The sequence below is a fragment of the Acanthochromis polyacanthus genome, chromosome 2, assembly GCF_021347895.1.
Source record: "Acanthochromis polyacanthus isolate Apoly-LR-REF ecotype Palm Island chromosome 2, KAUST_Apoly_ChrSc, whole genome shotgun sequence".
In the NCBI taxonomy this organism is placed as follows: domain Eukaryota; kingdom Metazoa; phylum Chordata; class Actinopteri; family Pomacentridae; genus Acanthochromis; species Acanthochromis polyacanthus.
The window spans coordinates 28,099,631-28,117,408 of NC_067114.1; the positions used below are offsets into that span (position 1 = coordinate 28,099,631).

The window sequence follows — 17,778 nt, forward strand, 5'->3', positions numbered from 1 at the left end:
GTCCTCTAATCTGTACTGAGTTTGGACGATCTGTTTGTAGTTTCTATACTCCAACCACCTCTCTGTGAAACGCAGTGAAGATGTATTTTTTTGTAACTTTCGGTCATTTCAAATTTATGAACACAAGCCATTTACTTTCTGTCTCAATGAGTTTAAATTGAATTGTCTGCATATCTCGATTGTAACTATGTGTGTATGGGGTTGGTTTGTTTGACCATGTATCTTCTATAATTTGTTTCATTTCAGGTTTTACACTGTTACTCAATCTCCTCAATGCTTTTTATTGGGTTTGATATATTAAAATGATATAGCCTGAAGATTCCGACAGACATGAAGTCTCAATAAAGATACACTGTAACTAGAAAAAAGAAAGATCTTGTATGATAATTAAGAGAGGAAGAGGTCAGAACCACAAGATGTAAGCATGAAGTGAAAGACAGACAGAGAACTCCCTAGAGTTAGACAGTAACAGATGAAGACAGCTGTGCCTCAGGCAATAAAAGACAATGCATGAGTTTATTAAATGGATTTTAAAATCATTTCTCTTCAAAAGAGGTAGAATTGATAGATGAAGGCAGGGAAAGTGTAACTGAATGTGTGTGGACTGTGTGCTTGCTCATGCGTTTGCATTTACTTTTATGAATGTCTGCTTCCACAAAGTTAAATATTTACTAATATACCAACTCAGCAAATAACAGATAGGAATGCAGTGTCATGCAAATTGTGCAACAAAGAGTTTTCTTGTCACTGCAGCACTTCAAGCTGATGGTATCGCCTCAATGCTAAACATGTTGCTGCAAACACCAGCGCTAACGTTAGCTATGACAGTCCTTGTACAGGCAAATGGTGTAGCCATCCCACCATAGACCACTTTTAAAGACATTTCAAAATGCTTGAGTTTATAAAAAATCTTAAAATTTTGAATGTCATAGTTATAATTGCACTTTGGTTTGCAGTAATATGTGAATGTAGTAGACAGATGAAAAATGCACAGATAAGTTTTGGTTTAATTTCACGTATATGTCTATTCATCGATTCAGTTTTCAACCAAAATTTATTTGAATAGAAAAACTTTGCTTGTTGTGTCAGATATTACTATTTGACAAAAATGTGATCAATCATGATTAATTACAAAGCCTCTAATTAATAAAATTAATTATTTAAATTGTTTTACTATATATACACACTGCCCATTAAAAGTTTGGACACACCTTCTCTGTCAGTGCTTTTCATTGATTTGTATTATTTTCTACATTGTAGATTAATACTGAAGATTAACAGTTTTTTTGTTTACAGCATAATTCCATGTGTATTATTTAATAGTTTTGATGTCTTCAGTATTAATCTACAATGTAGAAAATAATTCAATAAAAACCATTGAATTTGAGGGAGTGTCCAAATTTTTGACTATTAGTGTATGTATACTGAGCTGAAAGTGACAAACAACGGCTGTGTCCGAAATCGCATACTAACGTACTACTCATACTAAGTGTGACGTCAAAATAAGTATGTAGTGCGTTCACATTAGATAGTATGAAAAGACTGAGTACGCGAGAAATACCTGGATGTATACTATTTCCGGAAAATGTTTAAGTATGCGCAGTGACCACACTAGTCATACTCAACCGCCCCATAATGCTTTGCGAGCTATCCACCAAAATGCAAGCCTCCGCGGGATATGTGGCCGGACCGGGGCGATTTTTATTTTATTTTATGTGGTTAAGTAGTCATTCTAATCACCCCACAGATTTGAGAAATAGGCGTTTTCTGACCAATGTTTTAAATTTGTCAGACGCCTCACAACGTGCTACTGAATGCTAGCAGCTAGTTATAGCAGCTCGCTTTGCATACAGAACAAGTAGCAGCTACCTCCAGTAGCCTGCAGCTACAATTGAAACGATTCGCATAATCTGGCTAATAACTGCATGAGGAGTGCCAGCTTGAAATTGCCACATTAATTATGCGACTGTTTGTTAGCGTAAAGTCGACCTGAAGCCGGCATTCAGCCGAGATATTTGATAGCCGTACTTCCGGTTTTTGTCGTCGGAGGTTTGAAATGCATTATGGGAAACGTAGTAGTATACTACAGTGTGAACGGTCGGCATTCTAATCATACTTATAGTACGTAGTATACAGTATATACTCATTGAGAATGTAGTATGTAGTACGTTAGTATGCGATTTCGGACACAGCCAACCTTCTTCCCTCCCGGTGACTTGCTAGCCTTGGGGTTGCCTTTGGCTAACTCTCTGACCATCCAATCAGAGCACGAGAAGATGCTGACATAAATGTAGAGCTAAGTGAAGAGAATATACTATTGAAAATAATGTAAAAATATTAATGGGAAAATATGAAAACATAAATCAGTTATTCTGTCAGGCTTTAGGCCAGGAGAGAAGGCCTTGCTCGCCCTGACAGCCTATCACTGAAAGGAAAAACAAAACAAAAATGCCTTACTGTTTTGTTGTACTTTCAAACCAAAGTGGAGCACACCAATGTGGGTATAAAGTACTCAGAGAAATATGCATGCATAAATGAACCAAAGATTATCACCTTTGTCAGACAGTCAACTTGGCCACTCACATGTTCACCGGCATTTTCTGCCTCTACACTAACACAGCAGGCTCGTTCCATGACAACATGAGTCTGGCACAGCCTTTGACTCACAGTGTCTGAATATAACAGTTAAACAAAACTGTCTAATAAGGAATTATGAAAATTTTAATTGTATCTTAAATATGATAGATAGATAGATAGATAGATAGATAGATAGATAGATAGATAGATAGATAGATAGATAGATAGATAGATAGATAGATAGATACTTTATTAATCTCCAAAGATAAATTCACAGTTCCAGCAGCATGAAAGGCAGAGAACATGAGGGCAAGCAAGTTACAAATAAGACTATAATAAAAATATAAACATCTAAACATCTGGCAGTTCAACAGTGCAGTAGTGCCGTTGTGCAAAATGACCGTGTGTTCCAGTCTGTAGCAGTCTGTCTTTTCACACTTTAGTCCAGCATGTAGATGTGAGTGTGTGTGTGTGGTAAGGTGCGTGTGTGTGCGTGGTGTTAGTGTGTAGTGAGTCCGGAGTTTTTTGTTTTATTTTGTCCATTTTATCGCCCTCCTCGGTTGGTGTTGAAGAGCCGGATGGCATGGGGGAGGAACGATTTCTTCAGTCTGTCTGTGGAGCAGGACAATGACAGTAGTCTGTCACTAATTCTGCTCCTCTGTCTGGAGATGCTGCTGTGCAGAGGATGACTTGGATTGTCTATGATGGACTGGAGCCTGTTCAGTGTCCGTCGCTCTGCCACTGATGTTAGACTGTCCAGCTCTGTGCCAACAACAGAGCCAGCCTTCCTCACCAGTTTTTCAAGGCGTGCAGCATCCTTCTTTTTCAAGCTGCTTCCCCAGCACACTACTGCGTACATGAGGACGCTCGCTACTACAGACTGATAAAAGATCTGTAGCAGCTTCTTGCAGATGTTGAAGGATGCCAGCCTTCTGAGGAAGTACATGCGGCTCTGTCCCTTTCTACACAGAGCATCAGTGTTGGCAGTCCAGTCCAGTTTGTCATCCAGCTGCACTCCCAGGTATTTGTAGGTGTGGACCACCTCCACACAGTCCCCTTTGATCATGACCAGTTCTGGAGGCGGCCTGGGTCTCCTAAAGTCCACCAACATCTCTCTGGTCTTGGTGGTGTTGAGTAGCAGGTGGTTGGAGTCACACCATGTGACGAAGTCCTGGATCAGTTTCCTGTACTCATCCTCCTGTCCACTCCTGATACACCCTACGATGGCTGTGTCATCTGCGAACTTCTGCACTTGGCAGAGCTCCGTGTTGGACTGAAAGTCGGACGTGTACAGGGTGAACAGGACCGGAGAGAGTACAGTTCCCTGCGGTGCTCCTGTGCTGCTGGCCACAGTGTCGAACTTGCTGTCCCCCAGCCTCACGTACTGAGGTCTGTTGGTCAGGTAGTCAGTAATCCACGCCACAAGGTGTGTTTCAACTCCCATATCTCCCATATATCCCATATGATATTGACCAGTTAGCCACAGCATTCAAACCACTGACAGGTAAAGTGAATAACATGGCTTATCCACCTGTTTAGGGGTGGAGGTTTGAAGTGGCGAGTGAACACTCATTTCTTGAGGTAGATGCATTGGAAGCAGAACAAATGGGCAGCGTATGGATCTAAGAGACTTTGGCAAGGGCCAAAGTGTGATAGCTAGATGACTTTTGTCACAGCATTTCCAAAATTGTTAGTCTTGTGTAGTGTGCAGTGATTAGTAACTACCAAGCAGCCAGTGAACCAGCAACAGCCATGAGTGTCCAAGGCTTACTGATGTGCTATGGTAGTGAAGGCTGGCCTGTATGATTTGACCCTACAGAGGAGCTAGTGTAGCACAAACTGCTGTAAATTTTAAAGGTAGAGAGTGTGATTCTAACCCAAGCTACTTTTTGTCAGACTGAGCAAAAATCCTTCCATTGTCCACTAGTTTCTGTGTATTGTGTTGGAAAAAAAGTCCTGTGATAATACACAGCCCTGTCTGTAAAGTGTCTTGGACAGATCCACACAACTCGACAGTATCGTAGTCTCTTATGTCCCAGGCATGATTATTGTCTACAGGACAAAGGGAAAGGGAGATGAAAGAAGGCAGTGGGACTGATAATTATAGTAAATCTGGCACATACTAACAGTGGACAATCTTTTGCTTCAAAACCTAGAGTCCTAGCTTTCATGCGGATGTTACTTTGACAGATACTACCTACCTAAACCCTGTTGTAGACTATGTACACCCCTTCATAGCAACAATCTTCCTGATGGCTTTGGCCCACTTTAGTTGGATAATGCTCGCAATGACATTGCAAATATTATTCAGGAATGGTTTGAGAAACATGACAAAGATCAAAGCAACAACGTGGGCTCCAAATTCACTCCAAATCATTCCGATTCTGTGAGACATGCTGAAGAAACAAGTACAATACATTGAGACCATCCCATATTTTACAGCATTTAAATGATCTGCTGCTAATGTCTTAGTGCCTGATACCACAATACACTTTCAGAGGTCTGTCCTGGCCTTGTTGGATCAGAGCTGTTTTGGCACCACGATGGGGATCTACACAATATGAGGCAGGCGGTTTTAATGCTGTGGTTCATTAGTGTCAATTAGACCTCAATAGTTTCCTTTTCCCCTTTCATATTTTTCTTCAAATCTTGGATCATTCATACTTTCTTTACTTTTGTTGTGTTTCTGTTTGTCACTGCTGACATAGCCATTAAGCAGCAACAAACTAATAAACTGTGCAAGTCTAATAACTTCAGTCTCATTTAACAGCTAAAAGTTAGTTGTGTTGAGGTTATTTTTTATACCCATCTTACTGGATTCATGTGAACTCTGAACTAAGATTTGTTCCTTTGCCTAGAGAAAGCAATTCTTTCCATCTTTACATTCTGACCTGTAGTCTTTTCAATAAGAGTGTGCTTGAATTCCTGAAGGGCACAAGTATGTGGTTAGTCAGTAGTTGTTCTGTGTTAACAGATACCATAGTACTGACATGAAGATGCAATGTTCCAATAAGTTTTGTTTTGATAAATGATAGAAACAGTTGCCAAACTTACAAAAGCTCTATAGTGTAATATACTCGGAGTATCTTTCCACTACGAGTCAGTACCAGATCCATAAGGAATTGTTCCAAGCATAAGCAGCTTTGCATTGTTGAGCAATCCAACAATGTGCAGCCTTTTGCAAACAGGATTTTTTATATGTTGTCTCCCGTTGGCTAGGTTTAGGGCCAGGTGAGTGCACCAGTGACACAGTTTTTCATTGAGCATGCTATGCAATATCCAACATGTACACAGAACTTTTCCTGCACTGCTCTGAAATGTTCCCAAACAGACTCTTTCTTTGCAGAATCTTGGACAGTGTGTAATTTGACAGAATAGGTAGATTTATACTGTTAGAAGAAGAACCAGTAATCTATCAAGATCATGTGGTTTATGAAGTAAAACTTAATTTAATGTCTGCACATGCAATACCATTTCTTATTCCACTGAACTCTAGTTTACTGTTTTTTCCCCCCCACAGGCTGTATGAGAGATTTACGCCTCAATGGTCGCTACTTGCCACTGGATAGCCAGCCACGAGATGGAGTTTCCCAGGTCAGCATACAAGGCCTCTCTGTTGGATGCTCCTCCGACTCCTGCAAAAGAAACCAGTGTAGCCCTCCCTTTACCTGTGTTGATTTGTGGAGAGTGCACGAATGCAGGTACATACACACAAATGTACACACACTAAATGCAACTGCACAGTTGAGCACATTCACACTTGGATGATTCACACACACGCTTATCATTTTGAGTCGAGGGCATGAAGACACGTGCATTTAAACCAAATTGCTTCCTTTTCAGGCACTTTTTAGCTTCTGACATTGATACTATTTTTGTTCATAGCCACATAGATGTGGTTTAAAATAACATAGCCCTGACCCACTTAAGATTAAATTAAAGTCGCAGAAGCAAAAGCATCACTGAACTGAGATTTGTTGTAAACCTGCTGAAATATCTGTAAAAAATTATATTGCAACCACTTCATGAAAAAACAAACATTTGCATGTATGTGTGTAAGGAATTTGATGTTGCAGTCAAAAAAATCATTCACTTGCAGACCAAGACTAGAATAAAAATTCCAGTGTGATAGAAACCAATAGTAAAGTCACAACTGCATTGACAATAAAACAAAAGATTTACTCTTTTAAACCTAGTAATTTTTCTGTAACATTTTCAGCATAGCACACAGAAATCTAAATTGAGTCTGACTGGAGCAAAATAAAATGAAACATTAAAAATGTCTCTTATAACCAGATTAATTATTTTACCATGTCTCATTCATGCCTGCCATATGGCTTCATTAAAAAAAACAAAAAAACAAGGGATCACTTGACTTGCTCAACTCTCAAACTCTGAAAGTAGTTGTAAAATATCTTCGTAGACTATGGGGCAACCACTCTAGGCCTGCAATAAAAGCTGTGAGTGTTGGGAGGGTGAAAGCTGTTGTCATCCATCAGGTGTAACTAAATTATGCCAGGGATTTGCATTATGTCAATTGTAGGATTGAGTGACTTAAAGCTTCACCTGTTAGAGTCAAGATATCTCAACTCCTGCTGCATCAACTTTGATCGTTCTTTATTTGGTCACTTTTCCAAGTGTGTCATCGTTATAGAGATACAATTTTAAATTGCTACAGTAACCTATGTAAACATGTTTCAGGTGATTACTGATTACATTGCCAGCTCAGAGGAATCTGACTGTGGTAATTTCCATTCCCAAAGTGTTAAGACAATGTCTGTGGATAAAATATTGACAGCAATCACAAACTGACTAAATTCCCAACGTTTTTGACTTTAGACTTTTAAAACCTTAGACTTGTGGTGACAGTAAAGGTGGGTCTTTTTGAACTTGTTATGTATTTATATAGACACAATTGCTTAGGTTATTTTATTTAACAAAGGTCATCTGGTACTTGGTAAAGTTGCAGGTCAAATGGTGGGTGTGAGTCGAGGCCGCAGCATGTTTTTCAGGCATATGTCTACCTGCTGTTGCTATCTGCTGCCACTTGGGGGAAAATATGTGGAGCAACCGGTGATGCATCCTGTTCTTGTTCATGTTTGTGCTTTTGTTGGTCCTTTTGCATTTGCCTCTGCCATGAAAAAGACAGAAGCCCTAATGGAGGGAAACCAAATCCTGGTGTAAAAGCAGTCTCAAATAGTCATATCGAAGGGACCTTTTATCCGTTCTGGTTTGAGCCAAACTTTCAGCCAATTAGCATTCAAATTTGCTCTATGGCCTCTGCATTGGTTGAATTTCCATAATCGTTTACTTTGTGGACATGAAGAGCGACAAAAACAAACATCAACATGGAACTCCAAATCCACCTTTGGACAGCAGGAGTGAGCTGGTGGCAGCAGATGCACAAAATGAGACAGTTAGCCTAACTTTGGAAGTTATAATGATTTTGCTGCTGGTTATTTAAGTATTCACTCCTAATTTTGCTTTGGTGTCTGCAGCTGTGGCGGCTGTGTTGCTGCCAGTATTCAACTTATTGAATATCCATGTAACAGTATTTGCACACTACTAAAGTTCTCTGGCTGTGGTTATAGGGACCTACACGCAGCTGCAAAGACTGACGCGACTCAGCAGACCTGCACTATTTCAACTGTCATAAGATGGTTAGACCAGAATAATCAGTGCACTTAGCAAGGATGTTCACTCCCCACTCACAATTAAATGACAGCATATTTATTATTCAAATTTCAACTGAGAAGTCAATGCATACTTTTGCACGCCCATAGAAAAAGGCTTGTTTAGATGTTAATGTGCATACTTAAGTGGAATTCCTTTGTTTTTATTCTGGTGCTTGTTTCCTAAATAATAATCACAGGCTGCCAGAAAATCCCAAGCTCCAAACTGGTTAAAGGTCATCAAAAATGATGTGTTCATGTTATTTTATTTTTAAAGTGATGTCCTTTCTTTGAAATACCAATGAGCAAGTAAACGCATTTAGCTGTTAGTCAGACACAGGGTGTCATGTGAACTGAGATCAGCAGATCAGCACTGAGTTGCTACTCCTAAGCCAACCTGACAAAGGAGAGGTAATGTGCAGCTGTCTCAAATTCAATCCAGTCTCTAGACCACACCTTACACTGCAAAAACTCCAAATCTTACCAAGTGTATTTGTCTTATTTTTAGACAAAATGTCTCATCCCACTTGATTTAAGACAAATTTACTTAACAAGTGACATTTCAGCAGATGGAGGGACCTGTTTTAAGACAATGCATCTTAAATATCTTAAGTCAAACAATCTTGAGATTATCTTGTTTTAACCCTTGTGTCGTCCTGCGGGTCAAATTGACCCGTTTTAAAGTTTAAAAATGTGGAAAATATAGATATTTTCACTGTGAAAACTTCCACATTTTCAAATTTTTTGGGAAATTTGTGAACATTTTTTTGGTGGGAAAAAGAAATGTTAAAAAAAAATTTCTTTAAGAACATTCACGTAAAAATCAACCAAAATCCAGCGAATTTCGCTAGATTTTGATTGATTTTTTATGTGGATGTTCTTAAAAAATATTAGAACATTTACTGATATATATGGAATCACTTTAGAATTTTTTAGGAATTTTTGGAAGATTTTTATTAATTTTTTGAAAATATTTACAATTTTTTAGAATTTTTTGTATTTTTATTTCTTGCGAAATTTGGGGATGTTTTCATAATTAAAGTTTTAAGAAATTTTCTTCCCCAAGAGTTTGTAAATTTTTATACATTTGGAGAATTTTTTGCAGAATTTTTGGATTTTTTTTCAGATAAGGAAACAATATTTTTTGGTGCCCGTAAATGAAGACAACAGGAGGGTTAATACATCTCAAATGAGGAGGTTACATGAAAGCGAAAATCTATTTTTGAGTGAAAAACTGTTTTGTTTTGGTTTTTTTTAGCATGTATGGCTTATTTTAAGACACCTAAGCTTGACAATCCTGGTAAAATAGAGCTTAAAGTAAGTTTTCCCAGATAATTTTAAGATCTCAATATTCTAAATATATCTTATTTGAAGAAATCGTACCAAGCCATTTTTCCCTTGTTCTATTGGCAGATTTTTTGACTTATTTCAAGATAAAAGGTCTCTGAAATATTTTTTTTTTCTAGTTGAGAGGGCCATTTTTTCCTGTGTGACTACACAGCCACTTGAATATTTCTCCAATATCTCAGTAGGCACCTTTACATGACAGATGTGTGGAAAATCTTGTACAATTAATCAACCAATGCACAATATACATTCTAGTTATGTAAGTATATAAAATGTTTGAAAACATCTACGATACTTTGGTCAACTGAAGTTGTTTTTATACAGGCAACAAGAAATTATGTGCAAACATAAAGACAGTGTAAAACTTCAATAAAATAAAGATAAATATGAAATATTAAGACCATTAAGAACAGCCAAAAGCTACTGAAAACATGTCCTTCTTCAGGTTTTTCTTGAAAATACCAGTAAAGAAGTAACATTTGACATTTGATTGAAAGGAGATGGCTTTTCCAAAGCTTTAAAACTGCTATTGTAGAAGCTGCATCTCTCTTGCCCACTAGACTTGATTGTGGAACAGTTAACAGCAGTTGGTCTGATGATCTAAGAGGCCTTGAGGTAAAGTAGAGGCAGGGAAGCTCAGAAATCTACCCAGGTGCCATACAATAAAATCACAATAACTTATTCACAGTGCACTTCCGCTGACACAAAATTAGTACTGAACTTTTACCAAATCAATTTTAAGTTGCATGTATACAAATATATACATTCATATCTGGCTATGCTTCTAATGTATAAGTTGATGGCTTTTTATATTGGTCACTGGCTAAAATGACCAGTTTTGACTGTTGGCTGCAACTATCGATGAATCAGTTAATTGTCTAAGCTAGTTACGGCATCAAAAGTGGAAATGAGTGTGCTATGCAACAGAAATAATATTATGTTATGTATGCACAATACAGGGCAGATGTCCATCCATGTTCTGCACTCCACTTGGACAGTTGTTTCTGTTGCATCGCGCTCACTTCCGCTTTTGGTGCCGTAATGCGTTAGACAGCTAATTGATTCAGCGATAGTTGCAGCCCTACACTCAAGATCGCTGTTTGGCAACAGCCATGCTCCCCATGAAAGATGAAGAATAAGGCAGTAGACCCCACCTGCTCAGTCACAAAACGTTGGTGGTGAAAATAAATTATTTCAGCCCCCTGACTCTGAAGGGATTCACACTTTTGCTTGATCAGCATTTCACTTGCACTACTGTATTACTTTCTGTATAAGGGTTAGTTTGTTTGTCATTGGGAAATGGAAATGTCATCCAATGAAAAGCCACAGCAAGCTAACAACCCTCTCCTGTGGCACAGACCGAATCAAATATCGAGTGCTCTTAGCCACATTCACTAATCTCAGCAATTTTTTTCTGCCATTGGAAACATCGGCCTCTATTCAGTCTGTGTCTCCTAGCTTTTAATCTTGCCTTTCACTTTTTTCCACTTCTCTGATCCACTCACCCACATCATCCATCCACCAATTTATTTTTTTTTCTCTTTTTAACAATGGCTCTCATTCTCACACTCTGCCCCTCTATGCCTCCGTTTCCTGGTTTGTACGGCTCTCATCTTGCTCACTCCTGTTCAACTTTGCTACACACCTTCACACACACACACACACACACACACACACACACACACACACACACACACACACACACACACACACACACACACACATACACACACGTTTGTTTTTCTATACCGGTGGGGACTTACCATTGACTCCCATTCATATCTAACTCCTAACCCTTACCCTAACCCTAACCTTAACCATCACCAAATCAATGCCTAACCCTAAACAAACGTTTTTGCACTTTTACATTTTTTATTAACAACAATATGGCCAAGAAAACGGTGTTGCCACCCGTGGGGACCTCATTTTAGGTCCCCACCGTAAGACAAGTCCCCACCTTTATAGCAAATAGTCAGGTCAAAGTCCCCACCGGTATAGCAGAAACAAGTACACACACACACACGCACATTCAACTTCTCCATTCTCAATCCGCTTGTTTGTTCATCTTGTCCTCTTTTAAACACTTGACCTTGAAAGATGATTAAAGAGTAGTAAATGTTAACAGTGAATGTTTGAAACTTACTCAAGGGCAACAGTCAGTCAGATAATTACTTTAATTATTTAACTACTTTAAGCTCAAATAAACTCAGTCATGATAATAATAATAATAATAATAAAAACAATTAGAACAATTCATTTTCTTTTAGTTTCTCTACATACTAGGGTCATTTGAATGGGCCTGTACTAGAAGCAATATTAAAAGCTTGGAAGGAGGTGTCATTTTTTTGCCATGTAAGGAGTGGAATAAATAGTGATAACTTGCATATCCACTTAACTAGTCGATAATCATTGTACTTCCAAAATGCTTTATTTCCAAGCGAAAGCTGCCGGTTCAGACATCCATGTCCCCAACAATGTTTCCAGCTCCTCCTGTGGGATCCCAAGGCATTCACTGTCAGATGAGATATGTAATCTCTCCACCACCTTCTGGCCTACCCAGAAATTCCTGTTAGTTGGGCATGCATAGAAAACCTCTAAGGAAGCACCAAGGATGCATCCTAATCAGATTTCCAAACCCTGCAGCCTTCATCCGGAGAGTCAGACTAATAGACTGGTATATCGAAAGTTTTACCTTTTGACTCAGTTCACTATTCAACATGCCTGCATTGCTGCTGATGCTGCCCCAGTCTCATACTCCATTCAGTCTTCTATCTCACACTCCATTTTGCCAGGTGTGAACAAGAACCACTTAAGCTTCTCATCCGAGGCGGCGGAAGCTATCCACTGGTTTTTAGCTCAATACTATGGCCACAGACTTCGAGGTGCTGAATCTGATTGAAGCTGCATAACTCTCAGAATATTTCTATTTACTCTTAACAAAATGGCAGGTAGAATATTATTGCAGATTGTCAGAAATTGTACCGTTATAAAATCATAAATAAACAAGACTTATAATAGTTTGGTCAGTTTGATAAGATACAGTTGGTTTGGATTTAGGTTTTCGTTTGGTATCGCATTATAACGCATTATACATCACTTGGTTTATTGTCTAATCTTGCATAAATGGCCAATATTGTGCACATATAATGGCTATCTACGTGACTGTTATGTGTATGTCTGAATGAAGCCTTGAGAAACATTAATGGAAACGTGACCTGTGTCTGAATGACAGAATGCTATCACTTCTGTATCCAATGTCTGAGAAGGGCTTCATTGTATTCCTTGAATGTACTAGTATGTGACAGTTGGTAGGCATATTGCAACAGTAAATAACAGGTGTGGGCCTAATGTTGGTTCAATTTATGGTACAAAAGTAATCAGATGACAAAGGATGCAGCAGATAAAATATAATGTGGACTTTCAGTTTACAAAAGCACTGTTTACTGTGTAGAACTTCATTATTATTCATCGGAGGGACCCTGACTGATCTGCAGCATAATCAGCAGCAATTTACAATTTCTTGCTATTTTTCCCTTCAACGGTTTAACCAAAGCGTATTCTCAGGAAGAGCAATAGAAAACATGAGGTGTGTGACAGCATAAAATTGAGATGAAGATCTTTTTTAACTAGACTGTTCTTTAACAAGGAGTGAAAAGTGTTCAAAACAAAAGCAATCAGGCTTCAGAAACTCTCACCGCACCACACCTGTCACTAATTACTTTGAGAGCATACATTCTCATCTAGGTTGTTATGGGGCATTTGTCACAGCGCTGTTTCCAGTCATGGCTAATTACAGGTGACGATAAGAGAACGTGCAGAAAACAGAAGCAGTGTTGTCTAGTTGACTGACAGGTGTCCTGTATTCAACACCTACACAGACTCCAACTGGCATAATGGGTTCTGAGTGCTGAGCTTTAACTATGGCATAATAAACCCTCCTGCTGCTAATTATCTTTTAAAATGCCTTTTTAACAATTACGATGGTGTTTTTCTGTATATTATCAAGATAGCTGGCATTTCCAACAAGCACAGTAACTCTAAACAGTGAAAATGTTCAGATAATACTGACTTTGGTTGTTTCGGGCAAGTCCATTCCACTTTGTAGTCATTCTTAAGGCAAAAATAAACTGACTTTGGGTCTTTGTTCTGGACTGGAATGGCCTGAATTATTTTGTCTGTCGACTCTCATGTGGATCATGTTGAAATGCTGCCATAAAAAATGATAATGGAATCTAAAAGTACCAATACAGAGCATAAGAGAGATGTGTCTATACGACTGCTATAATCAATGCTGCTAGATTTACCATTTTGTGAAAAAGAAAATGAAGTATTGATAGTACATTATATTGATACATTTCACATACAGTACAAACATACAATTAACATAAAAAAATATGGTAAGAAGTGTAAATCGCGTGTAACCAAACACAGAAAGTATAATACTACCATATATACTGATCAGGTATAATATTATGACCACCTGCCAAATATTGTGTTGGTCCCCTTTATGCTGCTAAAACTCCACTGACCTAGAGGGGAATGGACATAGGACCTCTGAGGATGTCCCGTGGGACCAGTAGCTGGCAGTGAATTCTGGGGAGTGTGGAACCTGGGTGAATGTTTGGCTATGGTGCTGACCATATGGACTGGCTTTTCACTCATTCATATGGTCACCACCAGCTATGCTGATGAGGTAGTATCCTCACTCCCAAAGCCCCAAACGCAACTCAAAAATGCACCTCAAAATAACCATGTACAATTGGGTTATAACCATTAAAGTCAAAGTCAGCTTTATTGTCAATTCTTCAATATTTACATGACATACCAAGAATCGAAATTACATTACTCTCTCATCGTGCAACAGGAGACATTAAATAAACACTTAGAAGGTTCTGAGATTTAAAAAAAAAAAAAGTATAAATTTAGAAATATAATGTACAAAATAAGATATAAAAAGGCAAAAATCAGGTAAACTAAGAACTAAGAAAAGCAGAACTGAGTGAAATGTAAAGACGACCCGACCTTGAGATAATCTTGCAAAATAAGTATTTTCACAGAATTTTTTAAAACCATCTTGCATAAAGTCATCTTTGATCCTCTGTGGGTTTATCAAAGCAAGTTGAAGTCCAGAGGGAAGTTGTGCCCTACAACTGCTGCTCTGACTATAATCCACAGAGGACAACTGCGTCGCCTTTCGTTGCTGCTGCGGTGGCATACGTTTGGGTGTATTTTGTTAATTCGCCCACTTTTCCTGCAGCAACAGACAGCTGTTTTTTAGTGAAGAAATTGAGACAAGTCAACCTGTACACTCCCTGGCTAGCATATTGCAGCAGACAGGCAAAATTAGCAAGTAGCTTGTGGAACACTTACTGGAATACTAAACACCTATATATCTTTCACAGGGATCAAAACACAGCTGTAATGTGCACACACGTGTGTACGTGCGTGTGTGCGTGCATGCATGCATGCATGTGTGTGTGTGTGTGCGTGCATGTGTGCATGCGTGTATGCGTGCCTATGTGCGTGTGTATGTATGAAGGTGAAAATTCTACTTGTGCATTATGGAGCTGCTGCATGCCTACAGTCAATGCTCAGTTTGAATGAATGAACATAAACACAATAACTGTATGGTGGTTGACTCCCTATAATGAGATATTGCAGATAGCTGATTACCCCGCAGAAACAGGACATTAGTGCGCCTCAAGAACATGTTTATGAACATGAGATATTGTACTGTAGCATAGTTATTTAAGTATTGCTGTAAATCCCCACCAGTGGTCATAATCTATAAACTAAAAGTAAGGAGACCCCCCCACCTCCAACATCACAAATTTACAAAATGCGACCAGTGATTTAGTGGACAGTAGCATTGGTTCGTGTACATACTGAGTCTCCTCTTCTACAATTCTGCATAGGTTCATGAAAGCCAATCGTTTTATGTAATGTTAGGAAATAACATTATGTGAATGGCAATGTCTTAGTTCTAAGTACATAACTACAACAATACTAAACCATTTGAGTAATCTTGATGTTCATATAAAAAAAAAAAAATCAGTTAAAAAAGTTTTAAAAGTTTTGCAAGACAGAATTAGCATATTTTATGAATGCTTCATATCCAATCATATAGTGCGTAACATTTGCACAAACAACTGAGACGAGCTGAACGACTCACACTGTAGCGCTCTGGAAAACATCCACCAAGTTTTTGACAGAAAAGAATAACCCAGTCGAAAGTCTTTTTCATTTTAAGAGTGCTGCACCCCAAAAAGCTTTTGGATAACAGTGGCTTTCCATGGTACTAATGTTACAGCAGAGAGGCTTTTTTCGCTGCTGGATTTAGAGCAGAAACAGCAGAGCATAGAGCTCAGCTGTATTTATTCCAGAACTACACACACACACACACACACGCACATGCACACACACATACACACATACACTACTGTAATTTCAGTCCTACCAGTAAAACATTTAAATGGTAATGTTGTTCCGTGAATTCATAATCTTCATATATAAAAAAGACAAACAGTATTTCTAAATTAGTGTGGTTACATAAATAAATGACTAACAGAGAGTGCACTGGTGTAAAAGCCAAAAAATAGGTTCCTCTTTTCTTTTTATTGAGTCAACAATCGCTTTCTGTCAAATCAGGACCCCAAGTTTTGTGTTGAAAATTAATGCTGACGGATTCTAATGCAAACAGTGAGTGTAAATAGCTAAGTAGATTAGTTGGACATGGACATAATTCATAGACGGAGTTTGGGAAAAGACACAGTAAGTTAACCCTTTACTGGCCCATCTGGATTTGTTTTGTGACAGAAGAGGAGCAATTGTAAGATAAATTACAGCACCATTTTGAATTTAATGTTGCTGTTTGATAGTAAAGTTAAGTCAATATTTATAAGCATGAGCATATCTCCTGAGACCAGAGGCAAGACTCATCTCTGATGTCATCAAAATGTACAGTCTGGAGCTGTTCCATAGACACTGAATGGGATACTGAATTAATGGCCTCATAAAATGTCTGTTTGAGCTGTTACACCCAAATGAGCTTTTAATTATAGTGGTGCTTTCTGAAGTGAGGCAGAAAATATGACCCTGTCTGCATAAAATCATCCTCGTTACTGCCAGTGCCACAGTCAGCATTTTCATCTCCTGCAGTCCATTCTCTATTGAAGTGTACATCTGCATAGGATCATTGATTAAAGGAGAAGTTGCCCATTTTACATTGGTGCAAAAGGCAATAAACATAAGTCCTAAGGTAGTAAAGAGCCAAATGTATTCTGTCAGATGTGTTGAAGTGTGTTTTTAATAATTGAATTTGATGGATACATTTTTTGTTTTTTGTTTTTAATCAGGATTCTTTTCAGTCATATCCGAGTAGATTTTTACAAAAAAAAAAATCACCAGTTTCATTCTGTTACATTTGGACATGATCATCATGCTACTTTGATTTTTTTTTTTTTTTAAATTTTATGCTTTCAATGGGATTTATTTAATTCCAACTGTTTCTCTTGTTTTATTTCCTTTACATAAAATTAGCCTTTCCTCAGAACAGTTATTACACATTCACCTTATCAAGTCGGTTGATATGTCCGCTGCATAATCTACACATAAGTTAAAATCCTCTTGTTTTTCATTTTCCTATCCAACTTGCTTCTTTGCAGATGTCCTCCCGGTCACATGATCCGTGTGAACGGGACCAGAAAGTCCTGTGTCTACACCCTCTGTGCTACCAGGCCTTGTCACCGTGGTACTTGTGTGGCCCAATCACCCTCTAAATTCACCTGCCACTGCCCGGAAGGCTACAGAGGACGACACTGTGAGACGACACTGGCAATTTACAGGGAGGACGTGGGCCTGAGCTTCAGCTCCCTCTTTGCCATCTGCATCTGCTTCATGGCCTTACTGGGTAGCTATTACATCGACTGCATGTTACACAACCTACATACATTTGTTTGTTCATTAGGACGATTTCCTCAATAACAGGTACCATCTCAAGCCGAGGAATTTGGAAAGGATGATAAGAACACACAGTCTCTTATGTTTTTGTGATTGCATATTTGCTGTTATTGCCTTCTATGAACAATCCCATTGTGTAGGTGCAGCAAGACAATCAACCACTCACACTACCAAAACTTACTGAAGAAGAAAAAAAACATAATAAATGGAACCTCAATAAATT

General features: G+C 38.5%; 1 protein-coding gene across 1 annotated transcript in view; it reads left to right on the forward strand.

Moving 5' to 3' along the window:
• Positions 1-17,778, forward strand: part of si:ch211-186j3.6 (neural-cadherin) — a 416,158-nt gene that overhangs the window by 363,718 nt on the left and 34,662 nt on the right. The window contains exons 34-35 of the mRNA XM_051944931.1: positions 6,098-6,278; positions 17,261-17,505. Coding sequence (XP_051800891.1) covers positions 6,098-6,278; positions 17,261-17,505 — 426 coding nt within the window. The remainder of the gene's footprint in view (positions 1-6,097; positions 6,279-17,260; positions 17,506-17,778) is intronic.